Below are 21,814 nucleotides of genomic sequence, written 5' to 3'. Positions count from 1 at the left end.
CCCATCCACGGATCGCACTCGCGCCTCCTGCACTGGCAGTGCAGTCTTCACTGAACCACCAGGGAAGCCCATCGTAAAGACCATCACATCCCAAAAAGGAGATGCCACATTTTCACCATTCCTGTTAAATTGGTGGCTACATTATAGGTGTACAGTTCTGTTCAGTCCTCAGTCCTGTCTGACTCTTTGTGACCCCATGGTCTGCAGCACGCCAGGCTTCCCTGTCCATCACCAACTCCCGGAGCATACTCAAACTCATGTCCATTGAGTTGGTGATGCCATCCAACCATCTCATCTTCTGTTGTCCCCTTCTCCTCCCACCTTCAGTCTTTTCTAGCATCAGGGTCTTTTCAAATGAGTTGGTTCTTTGCATTAGGTGGCCAAAGTACTGGAGTCTCAGGTTCAGCATCAGTCCTTCCAGTGAATATTCAGAACTGATCTCCTTCAGAATGGACTGGTTGGATCTCCTTGCAGTCCAAGGGACTATCAAGAGTCTTCTCCAACACCACAGCCCAAAAGCATCAATTCTTCGGCACTCAGCCTTCTTTATGGTCCAACTCTCACATCCATACACAACTACTGGAAAAACCATAGCTTTGACTAGACAGACCTTTGTTGGCAAAGTAATGTCTCTGCTTTTTAATATGTTGTCTAAGTTGGTCATAGCTTTTCTTCCAAGGAGCAAGTGTCTTTTAATTTCATGGCTGAAGTCACCATCTGCAGTGATTTTGGAGTCCCCCCAAAATAAAGTCTCTCACTGCTTCCATTATTTCCCCATCTATTTGCCATGAAATGATGGGACCAGATACCATGATCTTAGTTTTCTGAATGTTGAGTTTTAAGCCAGCTTTTTCCCTCTCCTCTTTCACTTTCATGAAGAGGCTCTTTAGTTCTTATTCACTTCCTGCCATAAGGGTGGTGTCCTCTGCATATCTGAGGATATTTGTCCCTGCAATCTTGATTCCAGCTTGTGTTTATTCCAGCCCAGCATTTTGCATGATGTATTTTGCATATAAGTTAAATAAGCAGGGTGACAATATACAGGCTTGATGTACTCTTTTTCCAGTCTGTTGTTTCACGTCCAGTTCTGTTGCTTTTTGACCTGCATACAGATTTCTCAGGAGACAGGTAAGGTAGTCTGGTATTCCCACCTCTTTAAGAATTTTCCAAAGTTTGTTGTGATCCACACAGTCAAAGGCTTTGGCGTAGTTAATAAAGCAGATATTTTTCTGGAACTCTCTTGCTTTTTCGATGATCCAACAGATGTTGGCAACTTGATCTCTGGTTCCTCTGCCTTTTCTAAATCCAGCTTGAACATCTGGAAGTTCACGGTTCACTTACTGTTGAAGCCTGTCTTGGAGAATTTTGAGCATTACTTTGCTAGTGTGTGGGATGAGTGCAATTGTGTGGCAGTTTGAGCATTCTTTGGCATTGCCTTTCTTTGGGACTGGAATGAAAACTGACCTTTTCCAGTCCTGTGGCCACTGCTGAGTTTTTCCAAATTTGCTGTCATATTGAGGGCAGCACTTTCACAGCATCCTCTTTTAGGATTTGAAATAGTTCACCTGGCATTCCATCACCTCCACTAACTTTGTTTGCAGTGATGCTTCCTAAGGCCCACTTGACTTCACACTCCAGGATGTCTGGCTCTAGGTGAGTGATCACACCATCGTGATTATCTGGGTCGTGAAGATCTTTTTTGTATAGTTCTTCTATATATTCTTGCCACTTCTTCTTAATATCTTCTGCTTCTGTTAGGTCCATACCATTTCTGCCCTTTATTGAGCCCATCTTTGCATGAAATGTTCCCTTGGTATCTCTAATTTTCTTGAAGAGATCTCTAGTCTTTCCCATTCTGTTGTTTTCCTCTGTTTCTTTGCACTGATTGCTGAGGAAGGCTTTCTTATCTCTCCTTGCTATTCTTTGGAAATCTGCATTCAAATGGATATATCTTTCCTTTTCTCTTTTGCCTTTAGCTTCTCTTCTTTTCTCAAGCTATTTGTAAGGCCTCCTCAGACAACCAACCATTTTGCCTTTTTGCATTTCTTTTCTTGGGGATGGTCTTGATCACCGCCTCCTGTACAGTGTCACAAACCTCCGTCCATAGTTCTCAAGCACTCTATCAGATCTAATCCCTTGCATCTGTTTGTCACTTCCACTGTATAATCGTAAGAGATTTGATTTAGGTCATACCTGAATGGTCTAGTGGTTTTCCCTACTTTCTTCAATTTAAGTCTGAATTTGGCATTAAGGAGTTCATGATCTGAGCCACATTCAGCTCCCGGTCTTGTTTTTGCTGACTGTATAGAGCTTCTCCATCTTCGCCTGCAAAGAATATAATCAGCCTGATTTCAGTATTGGCCATCTGGTGATGTCCATGTGTAGAGTCTTCTCTTGTGTTGTTGGAAGAGGGTGTTTGCTATGACCAGTGCGTTCTCTTGGCAAAACTCTGTTAGGTGTACAGAATTACCCATAGTTTTTAAAACCACAGGTAACTTCTGTTTTTTTTTTAGGAACTGTAGTAAAACATTCATGATGTGAATTTTGCAATCTTAATTCTTTTTAAGTGAACAGTACATTCGTGTTATCTATATGTATCTTGTTTACAACTGATCTCCAGAACTTTTTCATCTTGCCAAACTGACACTCTTTACCCATTGGACAATAATTCCCCATTCCCCTCTCCCACCCTCTAGTAACCACCATTCCATCTCTGTTTCTCATTTCTTGATTATTTCAGATACTGCAGGTCAGTGGAATCTATTGGTGACTGACTCGTTTTTGGCATCATGTCCTCAAAGTTCACTCACGTTGTAGCGTGTGACAAAGCTTCTTCCTTTTATCTAAGGCTGAATACTATTTCTTTATATATACATGCCACATTTCTCTATTCATCCATTTACTGATGGGCGTTTCTTTTATTCTATTTCTACCCTGTGACTAGGTGGCACAGTGGTAAAGAGTCCACCTGCCAGTGCAGGGGATGCAAGAGATATAGGTTCGATTCCTGGGTTGGGAATATCCCCTGGAGGAGGAAATGACAACCCATTTCCAGTATTCTTGCCTGGGAAATTCCGTGGACAAAGGAGCCTGGCGGGCTACAGACCAGGGGATCTCAAAGAGTCAAATATGACTGAGTACGCACACAGAGCTGTTTCCATCTGCTGGCTATTGTAAATAACGCTGCGTTAAACTTGGGTGTGAACATATCTCTTCAAAATCTTATTTTCAGTTATTTTGGATACACATTCTGGGTACAGAAGTAGGAGTTACGGGTTATACGGTAACTGTACTTTTACCTTTTTGAGGAACCTCCATATAATTTTCTGTAGTGGCTGCAACATTTTGCATTCACACTGACGGTGCCTAAGAGTTCCAGTACTTCTACATTCTCATCAACACTTGTTTACTATCCTTTTTATAGTGGCCACTGCAATGGGTGTGAGATAATATCTCACTGTGGTTTTGATTTTCATTTCTCTGATGCTGAGTATTTTTTCACATTCTCATTGGCCATTTGTATGTCTTCTTTGGAGAAATGTCTATTCAAGTCCTTTATTTTTAAATCAGAGTTTGTTGTTATCATTATAAAGTTGTGGGTGCTCTTTATGTATTCTTGATGTGAACCCCTTATCAGTTATATGGTTTGCAAACATCTTCTCCCATTCTGTAGGTTGCCTATTCACTCTGTTGATTGTTTCCTTTGCTGTGTAAAAGTTTTAAAGTTTGATACAGTACCATTTGGTCTTCTCTCATTTGGGCTTTCCTGGTGGCTCAGTGGTTAAGAATCACCTGCAGTGTAGGAGATGTGGGTTTGATCCCTGCGTCAGGAAGGTCCCCTGGAGAAGGAAATGGCAACCCTTGTTCCCAGTACTCTTGCCTGGGAAATCCCATGGGCAGAGGAGCCTGGTGGGCTACAGTCCAGGGGCTGCAAAGAGCCAGTCATGATTTGGTGACTGAGCAACAATATAGAACCATTTGTCCGTCCTTGCTCTTGCTGTCTGTGCTTGTGGTATCATATGGAGAAAATCATTACCAAATTCAATTGTATGAAGATTTTTCTCCTATATTTTCTTCTAAAAGTTTAATAGTCTCAGGTCTTACATTTCGATTTTTAATCCGCTTTGAGTTAGTTCTTTGTAAGTGGTGTGAAGCAAGGATCCAGCTTCCTTTCTTGTTGTTGCATGTGGATGTACAGTCTTCCCAGCATCATGTGTTGAAGACACTGTCCCAGGCTCCTCCCCTCCCCTCCAGGCTGCTTCGTGGCCTTGGGCAGGGTTCTCTGTGCTGTGCAGTGGGTCCCTGTTGGTTGTTCATTTTGAGCATAGCCTTGTGCACCTGTCCATCCCCAACTCCTTTATAAGAGTTTTGGTTTGGTTGGTATTTGTTTGCAGTTTGAACATATCTACTTGGAAGAATGAAAAAAAAACATAACCAATAATTTTGATTGGCACACCCCTCTGCTCTAATGCCACTACCCAAGCCTCTGACCAGGGAACCCCTGACAAGACTGGGTAGGGGTAAGAAGAGTCATTGACTCACATGCACAGATGCAGCAAGGACCAGCTCTGGAATCTGTGGGCTTGGTGCAAAGTGAACATGAAGGGTCTTTGCCCTGAAGTTATTAAGACTTTTAAGCAACACCAAGCATGGGTTCCTGTGAGACTGCACAGGTCAGATATCCATGACCTAAGAAAGAGTCAGGGGAAACCAGAGCCTTGGATCAAGGGGAAGAGAAAAGAGGTGACGTCTTGCAAGGGCACCTAAGTGGAGAAGACCTAGGCCTGTTCTTTGGAGGGCTGTAAGGAAAAGCTTAGCCCCTCAAGCTGAGCTCACTGGAGACTGGAGGGTGATGAAGCTGACCTGAAGGTGTCTTGTGGGTGGGGGTGCAGTCAGGTGTGGGGTGGGAAGAAGGTGGTGTTTGCTTGAAGGGAAAAGGGAGGGTGTCACAGGCTACTGGGCCCATCCAGACATGAGCCTGGCTGGCTGGATGGCAAGTTTGCAGGAAGACTACACTACAAGGCTGTCAGCCCTCAGGACCGGCTTCAGTCTTGCTAATTCAGTATCTCTGGACATGCTCCGCTCTGCGACTAGAACTGGGCACACAGCAGGTTTTTATTGGAGGAAAAGTGGTAAATAGTAACGGAGAATAAAGGCAAGATTCGAAACGGTCCCAGCTGCTGTGGTTGTGTTTTTGTGCACACTGGGATTCGAACAAAGCCCGTTCTCTCCATGAAGTGGAGCTTCCCGGTGGGATTCCTGTAGATGTGACTGACAGGCTGGGCATCACCGACCTCGCCTTTGTGCCTCTGGGTGCCCTTCCTCCGCACCCTTTGTCATTCTGCCACATGCTTCATGAGACGCTATGGTTACCTGCCTTAACTTGAGAGAAAAAAGGTTGAACTGCAGAGTTTTTTAGCTATGGCCAAAGTCCTACAGTCACTAGATTCAGAGACTCCATGTCTCTGTTTAGCTGAAACTATTTTTCATCCAAGGGATAAATCCTTGATTCACTCGTCAGTAACTGGACAGTCAAAACCTGATGGCTCTCATCTCCTGCTTTCTCTCGTAGGTTCTCACGTGGCGCTTAGACACAATCAAAATGAGGAAGCATCGGCATTTGCCCTTAGTGGCCATTCTTTGCCTCTTTTTCTCAGGCTTCTCCTTTACTCATGGTCAACAACAGCCAGGTAAGATCCAGAATCACCTCTTCATTTTATTAAGAGGGACAGTGTTCTCTGTTTTAGATCTCAGACATCGTGAGCTGGAGACAGAGCTTAGATAGGCTTAAAGACAGAGCCAAGCCATTGATTACAGGGTGTTCATTTATTTTACAGACTTTCTCATCTCCTCTTTATCCAAGTGTGAGAGAGAGACTTTTTTTAACTGAAACTTGGGTTTGCTGTCTTGGCGGTGGGTTGCAAGTGGTTTGTTTTTACATTGGGTGTGAGCAGAAAGTTTGTATTGAAAATATTTTACCATCGGAAGAGCTTTTCCACATTTCTGGCACTGGTTAGTGTCCCAGCACATAAATCCTGGAGAAGACAGTGATTAGAGTGAAAATTAAATTCTCTGAAAAAAAATACGAAGATAAATACTAGTCTTTCTCTCTCATTCTGGACACAGAAAGACATTTTTTATTTAGAATCATAAAATCTTTAAAAAATCAGTTTCCTGAAACTGTGTAAAAATAGATCCTACCTAATCTTATTAAGAACTTGCAGAGTTTTGGAAAAATGAGGAATGGTGCATTTATTATAAGCTTGGAAGGTTTGACTTGGGTCCCTCTCCTTGTCTTGATGGGGTTCTTCCTCCAGATCTGGTAGTTCTTAGCAGGGAGGTGAGGACCACCCCCAATGCCAGGGGAACATGGGTTGGGGCATCAGGTCAGCCCCAGGTAAGTAGAGTCCAGGAGTCTGCCGTGCCTAGCCAGCCTGGCCCAGGACAGGAGGGCACTCCCTAGCCACTCACAGCCTGGAACCTGGAGCCTCCTGCTCCTACTTTTGAGAGACCTGGATTCATCTTTGAAAGGGGTGAATACTGTTCAACATCTCAGAGGGCTTAGATGGCTCTGAAACAAGACTTCTTCACTTAAGATGTATTCATGACATTTACCTTTCTTGCAAATTACCCAAAGCATGGGAGACTAGTTCAGGTAAAGAGTAGTATGTTTCAGTATTCCATTTTGCCAAGGCCCCAGACTGAAGAATGAACTTCTAAGGTGATGTTTGGTTATCTGGAGTAGGATATCCTTCCTGTCTGATCAGGTGGGTCTTGGGGTTCAAACTGCCACAAAGAATCATCTAGAGGTAAAGGACACCCCAGGGAATGTTTGTCCCCACACTGGTTCATGTGTGGCAGTCATCGTAATATGGAACTTGGGCCAGTGACGGCACCAGCAGCTGCTGAGTCCATGTGTCCAGGTCCCTGTGTCTCAGGTAAGTCAGTGTCCCCACCTGCCTCACACGTGAGGCGTAAATTATTCAGTCACAGCACCGTAGAAACTGAGTGAGCTGAGGAAGGCTTTGCACTGATGGGAGGTCATTTCTTGAACAGGAGAAACATCTAAACCAATGTCTTCTTTTAAAGATGTCAAAAATGGTGCCGCTGCCGATATAATATTTCTAGTGGATTCCTCTTGGAGCATTGGCAAGGAACATTTCCAACTTGTTCGAGAGTTTCTATATGATGTTATAGAATCTTTAGCAGTGGGAGACAATGATTTCCGTTTTGCTCTGGTCCAGTTCAACGGCAACCCACATACCGAGTTCCTGTTCAATACGTATCGTTCTAAACAAGAAGTCCTCTCCCATGTTTCCAACATGTCTTATATTGGGGGCCGCAATCAGACTGGAAAAGGATTAGCATACGTAATGCAGAACCACCTCACTGAGGCTGCCGGAAGCCGGGCCAGTGACGGAGTCCCTCAGGTTATCGTAGTGTTAACCCATGGACACTCGGAGGACGGCCTTGCTCTGCCCTCAGCGGAACTTAAGTCTGCTGATGTTAACGTGTTTGCAATTGGAGTTGAGGATGCAGATGAAGCAGCCTTAAAAGAAATAGCAAGTGAACCGCTCAATATGCATGTTTTCAACCTAGAGAATTATACCTCACTTCATGACATAGTAGGAAACTTAGTGGCCTGTGTGCGTTCATCCATGGCTCCAGAAAGGGCTGGAGGCACAGAGATCCCCAAAGACATCACAGGTAATGGCAACGCCACCAACCTGCTGCCTGCCTCGCTCTTCTTCCGGAGATAAGCTTGGCAACCGCTGGCATTAAGGCAATCCTCTTGCTAAAAGGCGGTGGGGTGGATTAGGGAAGAGATGCCTGTTCACAGGCCTAAAAACAAAGGTTTGAGTATTCTCTGTCGTCCCCTTCCAAAATAGAGCATTTACTCCCTCCAAGATGAGTTTTGCCTTTGAAACAATTAATACTCCAACTCCAAAAAATACACATCCTGGTATTATGACCCCACAGGCAGTGCTTCTTGGACAAAAAGCCTCAGCGTGGCTGGGCAGGACTTTGACAAAAGTCCCTCCATTTGTTCCTGGGAAAGAGTCCATTTCCTTTAAAGAAAGCTCAGGGTCTGAAACAGCTCAAGGGAGAGGGGAAGCGGGCATCCACTTCTGGGTCCAGTGAAACAACACACAGAGCTCCCTCTTTGACGCTACAGAATTTATTTCAAAGACTTGATGGACTCAGAATTGTGAGACGCCTTAGAGATTTGTTGTTTAGTTGCTCAGTTGTGTCTGACTCTTTGCGACCCCGTGGACTGCAGCATGCCAGGCTTTCCTGTCCTTCATTATCTCCTGGTGTTTGTTCAAACTCATGTCCGTTGAGTCGGTGATGCCATCCAACCATCTCATCCTCTGTTGTCCCCTTTGCCTCCTGCCCTCAATCTTTCCCAGCATCAGGGTCTTTTCCAGTGAGTCGGCTCTTGGAAGCCTTAGAGATGATCCGGTCCCAATCTATTTTGTAGGAATTGAGTCCAGGAGCTGAAGTCACTTATGTGTTGGCTCTGGATGGGGTTTTCTCACTTCTCCTCCTCACTGACACCATCATTGTACCCACAGAGATGCTTCTGATTCCAGTGGTTCTTGTCAGTGTCCTGATGATGCAAGGACTTTGGATGTGTGTTCATGTCCAGTGACATGCAGAGAACTAACTGTCTGGCAAGTTACTTAACCAGTCACCTGCATTAGCTTTCTTGCCAGTGACTCATAGGGAAGGAATTCCACGTAAATTTCACACATGTTGCAACACTGCAATTTTGACCAATACCCAGGGCTAGGTTTCCTCATCAGCAACAGGCAGGGTGGAGGGAATTCTAGGAGAATGGGCAGAAAGTTAGGCTGCAACCAAGGGCCCCTTAACTGAGATGAGCTCCAGAAGGAGAGATGTGCATCCCCCAGGATGAAGGGAAAGGAGAAGAAAGGGGTTGTGTAGCTAAGATATTGAAGTGGAAAGGGAAGAAGCTGGGAGAGCTCAGCTTGAGCTGGCATCAGTCATTTCAATAAGAGATGACAAAGCGGGAGACACAGTGGTGTTTGGGAGTGTGGAGTAAGCTGAGCTAATTTTGTCCCAGAAGTTGTGCATAAGATGGTTTCCCCAGGGGTTACCTGTGATGTCAGCTTTGACAGGGGTGGAAGGACTCATGGCGCTACCAGTGGGTCTACTTCTAAGAGAGGAGTGAGGGACAGTCTGGATAATTTGCATTAAACCTGAAGATCATTCCCTACTTCAAATGATGTGTCTCACCTCTGCGTCGTGACACTCGTGTCAATTCTGCCAGATTATAGGGAAAGGAGGTGGGACTCCACGAGCACCCCAAACCAAACACTGCAGGTTACAAGGAGATTACAAGATGGCAAGTCTAATGACCTTCATTGTAGCATTCGCTACAATGTCCTCAGCATCAGTAATCCACTAATCATTGCATTTCTGAATTCAACTCATCCATGTCAAAATCAATGAAGAGGATTAGGAGCGAAATGGAACATCTTCTCTTTATTGATGTTTTGGCCAATTCAGGATAATGGATGGATGAGTTTGCCTTTATGTTTAACCATTATATAAATGGATAAACAATTAGATTACCACATTAATGCAAAATAAGCCTTGATATCAACATAGTCTCTTTCCACACAGATGACAAAACCTTTGTTTTTATGCCAAGAAAGCATCTCTGTCTTCTAGTGCCCAAGCCACTAGCAGCTCCAGGGTGGAATATTAATCCATTTATATTGTCTTTCTAATTAACTTCACTCTGCAATTTCTCTTGTATCATGTTCCGCTGCGTGTTCCACAGCAGAAAAAAAAATTCCTTTCTTAACGTTTTTGGAAAAGGTAGTCAGGAAGCCAGTATGGAGATAGCTAATAAGTTAGGGCCATTCCTTTCCATTTTCTATTCACTAGGTAACTTTCCCCCACCAACATACATATGATCATCACTGTTCTTAATGAACTCTACTCAAGCAAGCCCTGAAAGTTGTGCTTTTAAAAATCTCTTTTATAAATGGACAAAGATATAAAAGCTTATACTATAACAAAAGCTAAAAAGGTGACCTACATTCAGTGAGGACGAATTTTCTTTTCTTTACAAAACAAAGATTTAGAAAACTAGCAAAACCTATCTGCGATTTTGTGTTTGCATAGGAAATACAAATATGATCTTTTATATTTTTTCTTGAAAAAAGGAGCATCCCACTAGCTAAAGAAGGCATTGTGTCCACACCCGTGTGCTCAGGAAAAGTGTTTCCAACAATGTTGAAAGCACCTTCAATTTTTCCATGGATGTTTCGAAACTTTTCCATAGAAAATGCCACTGAGGGTGTGATACTAATACATGAGCCTTAAAAGCAGAAAACCAGACAGTTTCATATGTTAAGTGTTAGAGAGATCTGACTCCTCTTAGAGTTAATATTGGTCCCTGGTGTGCCCTGCTGTACACAAGAACCCGTGAACGCGTGTCTGTCTGAGGCTTCGGCTCTCCTGGATAACAGCATGCCCTGTGTGTGTCCCATCACGTGCGTAAGAGAACAACGTTGTTTTTTCAGTGATGACAAATTATCCAACATTTTTCTATGACCTGCTGCTGTTCAGCTTTTTAGAAGACAACGCTCAAGGGTTTTCCCTCAGTGTTTATCTTATTTATTCTACTGTGAACTGCAATCAAAAAGGAAGTATTAATAAGGAATGAGTCATCCTGCAATTTAGGGGTCATTTTTCTTCTATTGATCTTAGGCTCAGAGTTAGTCCTTCCTGAAAAGGTCTTGCTTTGGTAATTAAGGGGTAAATCTTCCTTTGTCCCTCAGGGTTATTGGCTTAGGTCCGGGCAGTGTTGAGGAATTTTGTGGTATGGTTTGTGGAGGCTGGAACTCCTGGGACAAAGTGAGCCATCACTATAGTCTGCAGTGTAATTCACACTGCTGGAGCCACATCCTCCCAAAGGTCCCTCGGGAACCTTGTGGTTCCACCAAAAAGTAAAATGCCCTGGAATTCTTAGCAAAGGCTAAGTTAGTATCTTATACGATCTTACAAGATATTTCCACACTAGTATCTTTCCCTATGCAAGGAATTCCTCTGCAAAATTGTTGTTAGGGGTTTTATGCCTGTAAGCAGAGAAAAAGACCAGTTCTCATTCCAGTAATCCTAATTCCAGCCATTCCTGGTTCAGTTTACCCAAGCAGAAAGCTTGGACAAGAACATCTCATGAGACAAGAGTTGCATTTTGTTTCCATTTGGAAATAAAAGGAATTTTGTTAGTACCAGGAAGAATTAATTTTACATATAAAATGTTCACTGTCATTACAAATATCAGAATGAATGAGTTTACATATAATACAATTATACTCCAAGTATAGCTTCTTAAAATCCAAACTATAAATACTGTCTATGCTTACATAAAATCTCTGCCTATTCCTAACACACACTTAAGTTATTAAAAAAACACTTGCTACAATAATTTTGCTTTTCCTATGGTTTAAATCAGGCTGATTTAAATGTTCCAGCTGAGGCTTTGAAATATTCCACCCAGGTTGGTAGTTTATTGATTGCAATTCCTTGCTCAGTGCTTCTGTGAAACCCCCATTCTCAGTCACAGAATGGACGTTTCATGTCTGCCATCGTGAGGAGAAAAGAGGTCTTGGTCAGCCTTTTTATGTCCATTTGTCCAAGCCCAGAGCTGATTCTAACTCTGGGTTGCCTAGATCCCCATGGTCCTGTCAGGCACTTGGTCTATGCTAGGTCTAGGGTGTCATAAAAATAAGGTTGGATAATTATGTCATGACTGGTTTCATATCACTCTGCTTAACATTGTTCTGCATTTTGTGATTGAATATAGAGGCAAAGGCAAAAATCAATGAAGAAAACATTCATCCCAACCCCAGGTCTGCATTTGAGTTTTACACAATGAAAACATTATTTGAGAAAAAAATTAACCCAAACGTATCGAATATTTTTGAATAAAAACTGGGGATGTAGTTCTTTTCATATTTCCAAAGTGGAAGGTTCATAGCCATTTTGGTTTCTAAAGAAAAGCAAAGCATAAACAATGGTTGCTCGAGGAATCAAGTATTTAACATACTGGGACAATGAGTCACCGAAGCCTAAATCTGAGATTCTGTTTTGTGCTGTGGATTTATTTGGACAAAGAAAATTCTTGTGATCATTTGAGGATTATAACAGAAATGTCCTGAAATTCAAAATCATCTTTCGACCTTTGTTACTGTAGTCCTTTATTTTCTCCTGTAGGTCAGGTAAGACACAGTTCTGTGCATCTATGGTTCCCTCCAAATTCAGTAGAAAATTTCAGAATATACCCAAGACTTCTCCCAGAAAAGTAAACATGATCTTTTGAAATTTAACTACAAAGATGGTGCAGAGGAAACTTTGCTATTAAATAAATGCCCCTACTGAACACCATCATTTCTGTTAAGAAGCTGCCTCTTATCCATTCAGAATGCAGAACTAAAAGAGAATTTCACGTTCCTTAATCAACATGTGTTTGTTTGTCCATATTTCGTGTTTCTTATTGGTTTCTCAAGAAACATGTCAGAACACCGAACGATGCATGTGATCACTTGTTCTAATGCTTTCACATTTTTTGCATTTCTCTCTTTTAAAGCACAAGACTCTGCTGACATTATTTTCCTTATTGATGGATCAAACAACACCGGAAGTGTCAATTTCGCAGTCATTCTCGACTTCCTTGTAAATCTCCTTGAGAGACTGTCAATTGGAACTCAGCAGATCCGAGTGGGGGTGGTGCAGTATAGCGATGAGCCCAGAACCATGTTCTCCTTGAACAGCTACTCCACCAAGGCTCAGGTTCTGGATGCAGTGAAGGCCCTGGGGTTCATTGGTGGAGAGCTGGCCAATGTTGGCCTTGCCCTGGATTTTGTGGTGGAGAATCACTTCACCCGGGCGGGGGGCAGCCGAGCAGAGGAAGGGGTTCCCCAGGTGCTGGTCCTCATAAGTGCTGGGCCTTCTAGTGATGAGATCCGAGACGGGGTCGTAGCACTGAAGCAGGCTAGCGTTTTCTCGTTTGGCCTCGGAGCCCAGGCCGCCTCCAAGGCAGAGCTTCAGCACATAGCTACCAATGACAACCTGGTGTTTACTGTCCCGGAATTCCGTAGCCTTGGGGACGTCCAGGAACAATTACTGCCGTACATTGTTGGCGTGGCCCAAAGGCACATTGTCTTGCAACCGCCAACCATTGTCACCCAAGGTACGTATGCTTTTCTCACCATCTGTGTGGTAGTGGGTGTTCTGTGTGTGGTTCTGTAGGAGTCAGGCTGGTGCCTTGCTGAATGATTCGCCTCAGGAGAACCTGTAAGTACCTATGGTCTAGTCCTTCCTAGATGAGCTAGCTCTTGGATGTGGTGTCTGGGATGGTTGCCGTGTTCCAGAAAACCCCCAAAGATCTGTGAGTGCATGGAAAGCTCTTGGTGGAACACAAGTTGTCAAGAAAGTGTGCTTTCATGGCTAATTCAACAAACCTGTTACTTTGAGGTTATTCAACACCATCATTCATTTATTCATTCATTTCAGTCGCTCAGTTGTGTCCAACTCTTTGCGACCCCGTGGGGACATCGTTATACCATCTACTTATCAAGAGCTTCCCAGGTGGCTCAGTGGTAAAGAATCCATCTGTCCAGTGCAGGAGACAGGGGAAAGACAGGTTCAATCCCTGGGTGGGAAAGATCCCTGGGAGGAGGAAATGACAACCCTCTCCAGTAGTCTTGTTTATTTAAATGAAACAAGAATTCCATGGAGAATTCCATGGACAGAGGAGCCTGGCGGGCTACAGTTCATGAGGTTGCAAAGTGTCAAATACGACTGCGCGACTGAGCACACACACGCAGGAGTGATCTACTCTATTGCACTCGTCTGAAAAATGGATCTCAGTGGATCATTGCGATTATGAGAAAGTTACTGCAGGATAACAGGGTTGAGCGCTGAAAGTCAGACTGTTAGACTGTGCTGGCTTCTGAGAACTGTCTCCCCAGAGTCACTTTAGTGACGGGTAGCAGCAGTGGCACTTCTGGAAGTAAGAAATAACAAAGCTCTCACTTGGGGGTCTTTATGGAACTTTTTTCCCCCTCCTCTTGTTGAACTGAAGAGGAATTCTGTTGATGGAGAGATTCTACACTGAGATGGTGGGCCTTTGGCAAAGATGTCCGATTGGAGTCATGTAACAAAATATATTTCACAAATGTGGGAGGGGGGAGGTATATTTCAAAATTTAAGTAAGAACCCAGTGGCTCTTGATGCAGTGGCAGGTAAAAGTCTGACGGACTCAGGTGCACCAGCTCCCTCCACTGGTAACCTCACCTGTCTCAGAGACTGTATTGCCAGTGGTATTAGGCATATTGTTGGGTGGGGTAAATTAAGATTTGGTGCAAAATTACATCCTGAAAATTCTCTTGATATTTCCAGACACCTGTCTGACTGAAATACAGTATGTTAAGGGTTTTCCCTCGGCTGGCATGCTTTTGGAAACAAATGAACAACTTCCATAGGTTTTGTAAATGCTCAGGAAGTGCCACTGCAGCAGACTGGACCTTTGGTACTGGGTCTTACGTTACCCAGCTTCGTGATCCTGGGCAGGCCACACAGCCTCTCTGGGTTCCAGTTTTTTGAACTGATGACAAAGGATGAAAGTTTGCCCAAAGTTGCCCAAGAGTAGCCTTGAGTCACCCTAGATGGTTGCAGAGGAAGACAGCAGCAAGGAAGGGCTGCGGGGACGGGACATTCAAGGTGACTTTGCTTAGGAGCAAGAGAGAGATGACCACTTCCAGAAGAAGTTTCAGGTTCGTTCTTATCCATGGCAATCCAGGCCCTCATCTCAGCTTTCCTTAGCTAACTCTCACTCCACACTTACAAAAACATCTTTAGTCTCTGCAATTCATTTGTAAACATTCTACAAATATTCTTGGCGATCAGGTATGTGCCAGACACCGTGCCAAGCGTTGGAGACCCCAGTGCTGGTGGACCAGACTGATGTGGCCGCTGGTTCATTACAGTGAAATGGGGAGACAGATCACAAAAGATGAAAAAACTACTCCCAGAGTATGCCAGAGGAGGACATTAAAGGGGGCTGTCTTGGAAAGAAGGAGGGAGAGAGCTGTAGGAGAGTGCCCAGGGAAGACTGATCAGAGAAACTGCAGGACAGAGCAGAAAAGAAGCAGAGGGAATAAGGTGCTAGGGGAGGTGGTCGGTCCTGCAGCGAGAGGGAGCCTGGCCCCACCCAGAACTGTGGAGAGGAGGTGGGCTGGAGTTCCCTGATGCCTGGGCGCCTAGAGAAACCTTTGGTTTAGGGGGTGAGCATCACCAGCTTGGCTGAGTCTTCCAGGGGCTTCTGTTTTCTCAGTGAAGCTCAGGGTACAGGAGCATCTGCTTTATTGGAGGTTGGGGTCCCTGAGTCACTGAAAAGAGTTGCCCAAGAGTAGACTTGAGTCACCCTAGGTGGTTGCAGAGGAAGACAGCAGCAAGGAAGGGCTGCAGGGACTGGACATTTGAGGCGACGTTGCTTAGGAGCAAGAGAGAGATGACCACTTCCAGTCCTGGCTTGTGAGGGCAGAAGGGGACTCGACGTCCTGCTGGATGTCAGTCAACAGGGAGCTGAGGGCTACAGCCGACTGGCTACAGGACCTTCAGGGTCACCTCGACAAGGGGGTTGTGCACAAGCCCCAGCAGAACCTTGTGAAAGAGGGGAGACAGAGCTGCTGGGGCCCTGACTCTCACAGCAGAAAGAGGAAGTCCCTTCCTGGAGCAGGGGGGAGGGGAGGAGATGGGATATAGTCAGCCCGGTGACTGGCAGATGAAGGCATCTGCCTTTCTCTGCATCTGTTCACATGTTCATACATCTCAGTGAGGACAGGAAGCTCTGCATTTATGGTTTCAGCACCTGCACCCACAGTATAGACGGGGCGTGTGTGACAGTGCATGTGTTCAGGTGTGCTCAATGTCTGCGTGTGTCTAGAGGCACACACGTGATTACCTGCACAGCTGAAATGTGGCTTCTATGTACCTGTGGAGAGAGGGAGAGGAAGGAGGCAGGGGATGTGGCTTCACGTGTCTGCAGCCTCCACGGAGAGTTGGAGGACTCGGGATACACTGCTGACACCACAACTTAATGCCAAAGCGGTGGTCCTCATGTGCCTATCCCTGGGTGCTTTGTGTATATGGTACTTTACATGTTTCTTTTAAAGAAGAGACTCTAGACCAATAATGGCAATGCAGTCAAACGTTAAGTAAACTAGGATGTTACACACCATCCACCTGACTGCATGGAGCAAGGAGGCCTCCTCACGTTCAGATAATCATCCAGGAAGCTGCAGACACACCTGCCTCTGCGGGCACCGTTTACCATCTTACAACTCTCAGAAGCCTCCTCCGGTTTCTGGATCAGGTGCTGAGGTCTGATACGAGCCTTGGTTCCCGAGATTCAGGCAAGTTGCCTGAGAGCTGATACAACAGGTGGACACAAGTTCATAGTCACTTTGAGGCAGTGATCTTGTTGAAGCATTTTTGCTTTGTGATTTGTCTTTGAGTTATCCTAACCTTAACACATAATGTGGGAACTTCACAACACAGGTCTCTTAAATAAAAATACTTCTGGGCCACTTGCTAGTTTTGACACTTATTTCCTTTTGACATTGATTATGATGCTGAATAATTAGTGTTTTTCTCCTTGACTGCAAACATCAAGGCACAGACCAGAGAAAAGAAGGGACTAGGGTGTTGGTGCTCTTCGAGTTTTGTACTTGATGATAGGTGTTTATGAAGTCAAGGTTGTGAAACACAAGGCCCTCTGAGCAGAAATGGATCACTTCTTCTTTTTTGTATTTAAATTTTATTTTATTTTTAAACTTTACATAATTGTATTAGTTTTGCCAAATATCAAAATGAATCCGCCACAGGATCACTTCTTCAATTACTTGAGCCATGGCTTCATTCTCACCTCTAAAGCCCCAGCAATGGATTTCTGGCAGAAAAGAGCTTTCTGCCTTTTTTAGTGACAACATACTAAATACATGGTGAATAAACTACACTGATTTTTGAACGATTGTTTTGTAAAGCATACTAAGAGAAGGTAGCGGGGTTGGGGAGCCCCACCTGCCAGCAGTTGGGAAGGACACGGCTGTTACTCATGTGTGAGTTAGGATAAATCCCTCAGGGGCTCCCATGGACTTGACATTGGCAAGAACAACTGGAGCTCCCCTTGGGTGGAATTAGCTATGTAGAGGGTCATATTGAACGTGATGGGCCAGGCCATTCCACTTACCTTGTCACGTTGCTACCTACAGTCATTGAAGTCAACAAGAGGGACATAGTTTTCCTGGTGGATGGCTCTTCCAAACTGGGACTGACCAACTTCAATGCAATCCGCGACTTCATTGCCAAGGTCATCCAGAGGCTGGAGATCAGACAGGATCTTATCCAGGTGGCAGTGGCTCAGTATGCAGACACAGTGAGGCCAGAGTTTTATTTCAATACCTACCCCAGCAAGAGGGAGGTCATAAACGCCGTGCGGAAAATGAAGGCCTTGGATGGCTCAGCCTTGTACACGGGCTCCGCTCTGGATTTTGTTCGGAACAACCTGTTCACGGAGGCGGCCGGCTACCGGGCTGCCGAGGGGGTCCCTAAGCTTCTGGTGCTGGTTACAGGCGGTAAGTCCCTAGATGCGGTCAGCCAGCCCGCCCAGGAGCTGAAGAGGAGCGGCATCCTGGCCTTCGCCGTCGGGAACAAGGTGGCTGACCAGGCTGAACTGGAAGAGATCGCTTTCGATTCCTCCCTGGTGTTCACTGCCACCGAGTTCCGACCCGCCCCTTTGCAGGGCGTGCTGCCCGGCTTGCTCGGGCCTCTCAGGACCCTCACTGGAACCACTGAAGGTACGAGGCTGGGGAACCAGACACGCGATCCGGGGAGACACACACGTGATAGGGCGGTCTGCAGGGTGGGGGTGGGGAGTCAGACACGTGATAGGGTGGAGACAGGCACGTGATAGGGCGGAGATACACATGTGATAGGGTGGTCTGCAAGGGGTGGGGTGGGGAGTCAGGCACGTGATAGGGTTGTCTCCAGGCAGAGCCTTTGGGGAATAAGCAAATTTATTTTGTGTTAGACTAAGATCAGACTCTTAAATTACGGAAACTGAAGTCACCAACTAGATCTACTTTGAGTTTCATCATACCCTGACTTGACAAAGACAGGACTTAAAATGCCCTGTGCTACAACTGTGTGTCATAAACTGTCATAAAGTAAGAACGTGTCACTTAAACTGTAGGACCAGGGGCCATCTGTCTTTGGCCAAAGCTTTTGGCCGAGGCGCTCACTTCTCAGTCCTGACCCCTCATGAGGTCCCAGTGTTCTGTCTGCACTGGTGACTCTGGTCCAGCCCCCCGTCTCCCAACCACCAAGCTGTAGCCTGGCTCCTCCCTTCCCAAGCAGATGGTCCACTTGTAAATGGTCTGAAGCTGACCAGTTGTGGAGCATTCACCCTTTCCTCTCTTGAAGGAATTCCTTCAATGGGGAACACAGTAAGGGGATGAGTATGCAGATAAAAAGCAAGTGGTTCTCCAAACCCCTCCTTTATTACGGTTATCAGTGAACAGTTATTTTTAAAGACACAATAGTGATCTATGAGCTTACAAATTGAATGAGTGCAATTCACCGTCCTTAATGAAGATGGATATCACGGAAACAAGCTTCCCCGGCTCACAACCTTTACCACTGGAAGAATGTTCGATGCATGACCCACGGTGCATGAACGCATGCTCACTCATCAAGCACTCTGGTCTTCCAAAAGCCTCCCTCCCTCTCTCTCTCTCTCTCATTTCCTTAAAACTTCTAATCTACACTTTCGTAGCTGAAGTTCAATTTGATGCAACAAATAGGCTAAAAGTAGTTGTTAGGTTCCAATTTTAGTGAAACATCAGGGAAGAGATGGGAAATAATTTTTTTTTTCCAGTGGCTTGTGTTGGGGAAAACACTCTGATTTGAGAAATACTTTTGATTCTTCAGGCTTCCCTGATAGCTCAGTTGGTAAAGAATCCGCCTGCAATGTGGAAGACCTAGGTTTCATCCCTGGGTTGGGAAGATCCCCCAGAGAAGGGAAAGGCTACCCACTCCAGTGTCAGGAGAATTCCCTGGACTGTATAATCCATGGGGTCGCAAAGAGTCGGACATGACTGAGCGACTTTCACTTTTATTCTTCATGAAGGCCGCCTCGGCCAAGCATAGCAAAGAGTTTCTTTGCATTTTAATGTGTTTCAGTCATCCCGTGATCTCACTCAGGAGGAATCTTCATGGGCACTTGCTGGATTATTGCCTGGCAAGGCCATGACTCCCCGTAGAGGAGTCTCAGTAGAGAATGAAAAATGTACCTTCCTAGGAATGTTTCAAGATGAGAGCAACCTAATTTTATTGCCTTTTTTTTTTTAGCCTTAGGGAACTCGTGTTCTCAGGTTAACGTGGGCTAACACTTCTAATCTGTCTGTAAGTGAAAATCTCTGTGTAGATGTGTAGGGGGAATCCCTGGGGAACCCAGTCTCGCCCAGGTAAACCTGTCTCTGTGTGTGGCTATAAACTGACTGATGCTGAAAGACACAGCACCCTTGTAGCTTTCATTTCCGCAGAAGGAATGCTCCATTTCAAGGACTCTGATCACTATGGTTGGTTGCAAACATTCTAGCTTTGGCACTGTATCACTCTGTGACCCAGTTGGGTTTCGTAACCTCGGCTATCAGTACCCCTCACGATCACCAGCCCCCAGTGGAGGAAAATATGCAGGCTTCTGCCATATTTTATGAGATGGACATGCTTGGCCTCACTGGTGTTCTCTGTATTCTACGTGTTGGCATGTGTGCCCATGTGGGCACACATGAGGAAGCCCTCTGTGGTTGTGTGTGTCTCACTGTGTTTTCTGTGCTCCACTGCAGTTCGCGTAAACAAAAGGGATATCATCTTTCTTTTGGATGGATCGTCCAACGTCGGAGAGACCAATTTCCCTTATGTGCGGGACTTTGTCATGAACCTAGTTAACAGCCTTGATGTTGGAAGCGACCACATTCGGGTCGGTCTAGTGCAATTTAGTGACACTCCGGTGACGGAGTTCTCCCTAAACACCTACCCGACCAAGTCAGAGTTGCTAGCTCACCTGAGGCAGATGCAGCTCCAGGGGGGGTCGGTCCTGAACACGGGCGCGGCCCTGAGCTATGTGCATGCCAACCACTTCACCGAAGCTGGCGGCAGCAGGATCCAGGACCACGTGCCGCAGCTGCTACTCCTGCTCACGGCCGGGCAGTCTGAGGACTCCTATTTGCAAGCCGCCAACGCCCTGGCGCGCGCGGGCATCCTGACCTTTTGTGTGGGCACTAGCCAGGCCGATAGGGCGGAGCTTGAGGAGATTGCTTTTAACCCGGGCCTGGTGTATCTCATGGATGATTTCAGCTCCTTGCCAGCTTTGCCTCAACAGCTGATTCAGCCCCTAACCACTTATGTTAGCGGAGGTGTGGAGGAGGTGCCTCTTGCCCAGCCAGGTAAAGCTCTGCGATTGCTCGGGGCTCCCTCTCCCCTACCCCCAGACACCTCTTTGGTGGGCAGGTGGCCCGGGCTGAACTCCAGAGGCTGGCGACGAGCTGTGCAGAGATGATGGGGTCCCTTTGGTTCATGGATTTTTGAAGGGAGGCTCAGGACACTGTACCAGCAAGCTTAGGTCCTCTGTCTAAAGGGTGTTTGTCCTTGAACGTCTAGAAAATCCAGTTTATGTTCTACCCAGGTTATCCCACCCTGGATTCAGAAGCTTTTACTTACTTATTTATTTTTTTTGCCCCAATGTCTCTGAAGATACTGGCGTGCAAATCCGGATGGAAATGGGAGAAAAACAGAGAGAGAAAGCTGGATCCCCTTTTATACATGAGTATACATTGGGAACATTTAAAAGTGGAATTGATTTTCTTGATAGGATGTTTTTATATTCCAAATCTGCTGTATCTAGAAAAATTTTTGTCATAAACCCAACAAAGGCTGTGTCTTTTTGTGATGGTAAAGTGGTTTCCAAAGGCAGCCTAGGTGATGATGATTATGGTGGCAAATTAGTAAGATGATGAGTTATGGACCCTTACTTACACCAGATGCTGACATCACGCAGATGGGTAGCTAGATGGAGCCCACTGAAGCCTAATCAAAATAGTTCTAAGAGTGGTTTGAACAGAAAATAATATTCACGTGACACATTGTAGCCCCTGACTGGCTGCTGCTGGGTTTTCTGTAGTCTGACCACAGCAGACTGGAAGTCACTGACAGAGATCCTTACCCACAGAGTCGTGATAGACACTATCTTGGGTTCTAACCCATAACCTCAAATTTAATGGAAAGAGAATCCAAATAGAGCATTGATGACACCTGATTATGTGTCAGTTACACTTGGGTGGATAACCCATAGCAGCCTTTGTCACTAGAGACAGAATTGATTTTTAAGCACAAGGATGATAAGTACCATGTTTTCAGAAGTTGGTAACAATTTGAAAACACCATCTGTTCTCCCAGAATGATTGGCACTGATGCTAGAACAGACCCCCGAGGCCTTTCTCTGGCTTGCAGCGTTGAGGAAGCAGGGCACTAGATTGGGCAAACGGTCCAGTGGTCCCAGCCCTGTGCACAGATGCACTGCTTTGAGAGGGGGCATTTGAATGACAGCTGGTGTGGGTTTTCTCTTCCCTTGCTGGTACAGTGATCATCAGGTGAATTGCCTGAATTCCCATGACTGAAAGCTGGCAGTGCTGGGCTGAGGTCGGTTTGGTGC

The 21,814-nt window shown here is 45.4% G+C and overlaps 1 protein-coding gene across 1 annotated transcript in view; it reads left to right on the top strand.

Moving 5' to 3' along the window:
- The window catches only part of COL6A3 (collagen, type VI, alpha 3), a 91,482-nt gene that overhangs the window by 12,080 nt on the left and 57,588 nt on the right, over positions 1-21,814 (top strand). The window contains exons 2-6 of the mRNA XM_010862047.1: positions 5,573-5,690; positions 7,090-7,707; positions 12,629-13,231; positions 17,316-17,900; positions 19,950-20,549. Coding sequence (XP_010860349.1) covers positions 5,603-5,690; positions 7,090-7,707; positions 12,629-13,231; positions 17,316-17,900; positions 19,950-20,549 — 2,494 coding nt within the window. The 5' untranslated portion in view covers positions 5,573-5,602. The remainder of the gene's footprint in view (positions 1-5,572; positions 5,691-7,089; positions 7,708-12,628; positions 13,232-17,315; positions 17,901-19,949; positions 20,550-21,814) is intronic.

The sequence above is a fragment of the Bison bison genome, unplaced genomic scaffold, assembly GCF_000754665.1.
Source record: "Bison bison bison isolate TAMUID 2011002044 unplaced genomic scaffold, Bison_UMD1.0 scf7180017864475, whole genome shotgun sequence".
Classification (NCBI taxonomy): domain Eukaryota; kingdom Metazoa; phylum Chordata; class Mammalia; order Artiodactyla; family Bovidae; genus Bison; species Bison bison.
Note: the sequence above shows the minus strand (reverse complement) of the source record. Positions and strands in the feature narration are given on the sequence as shown.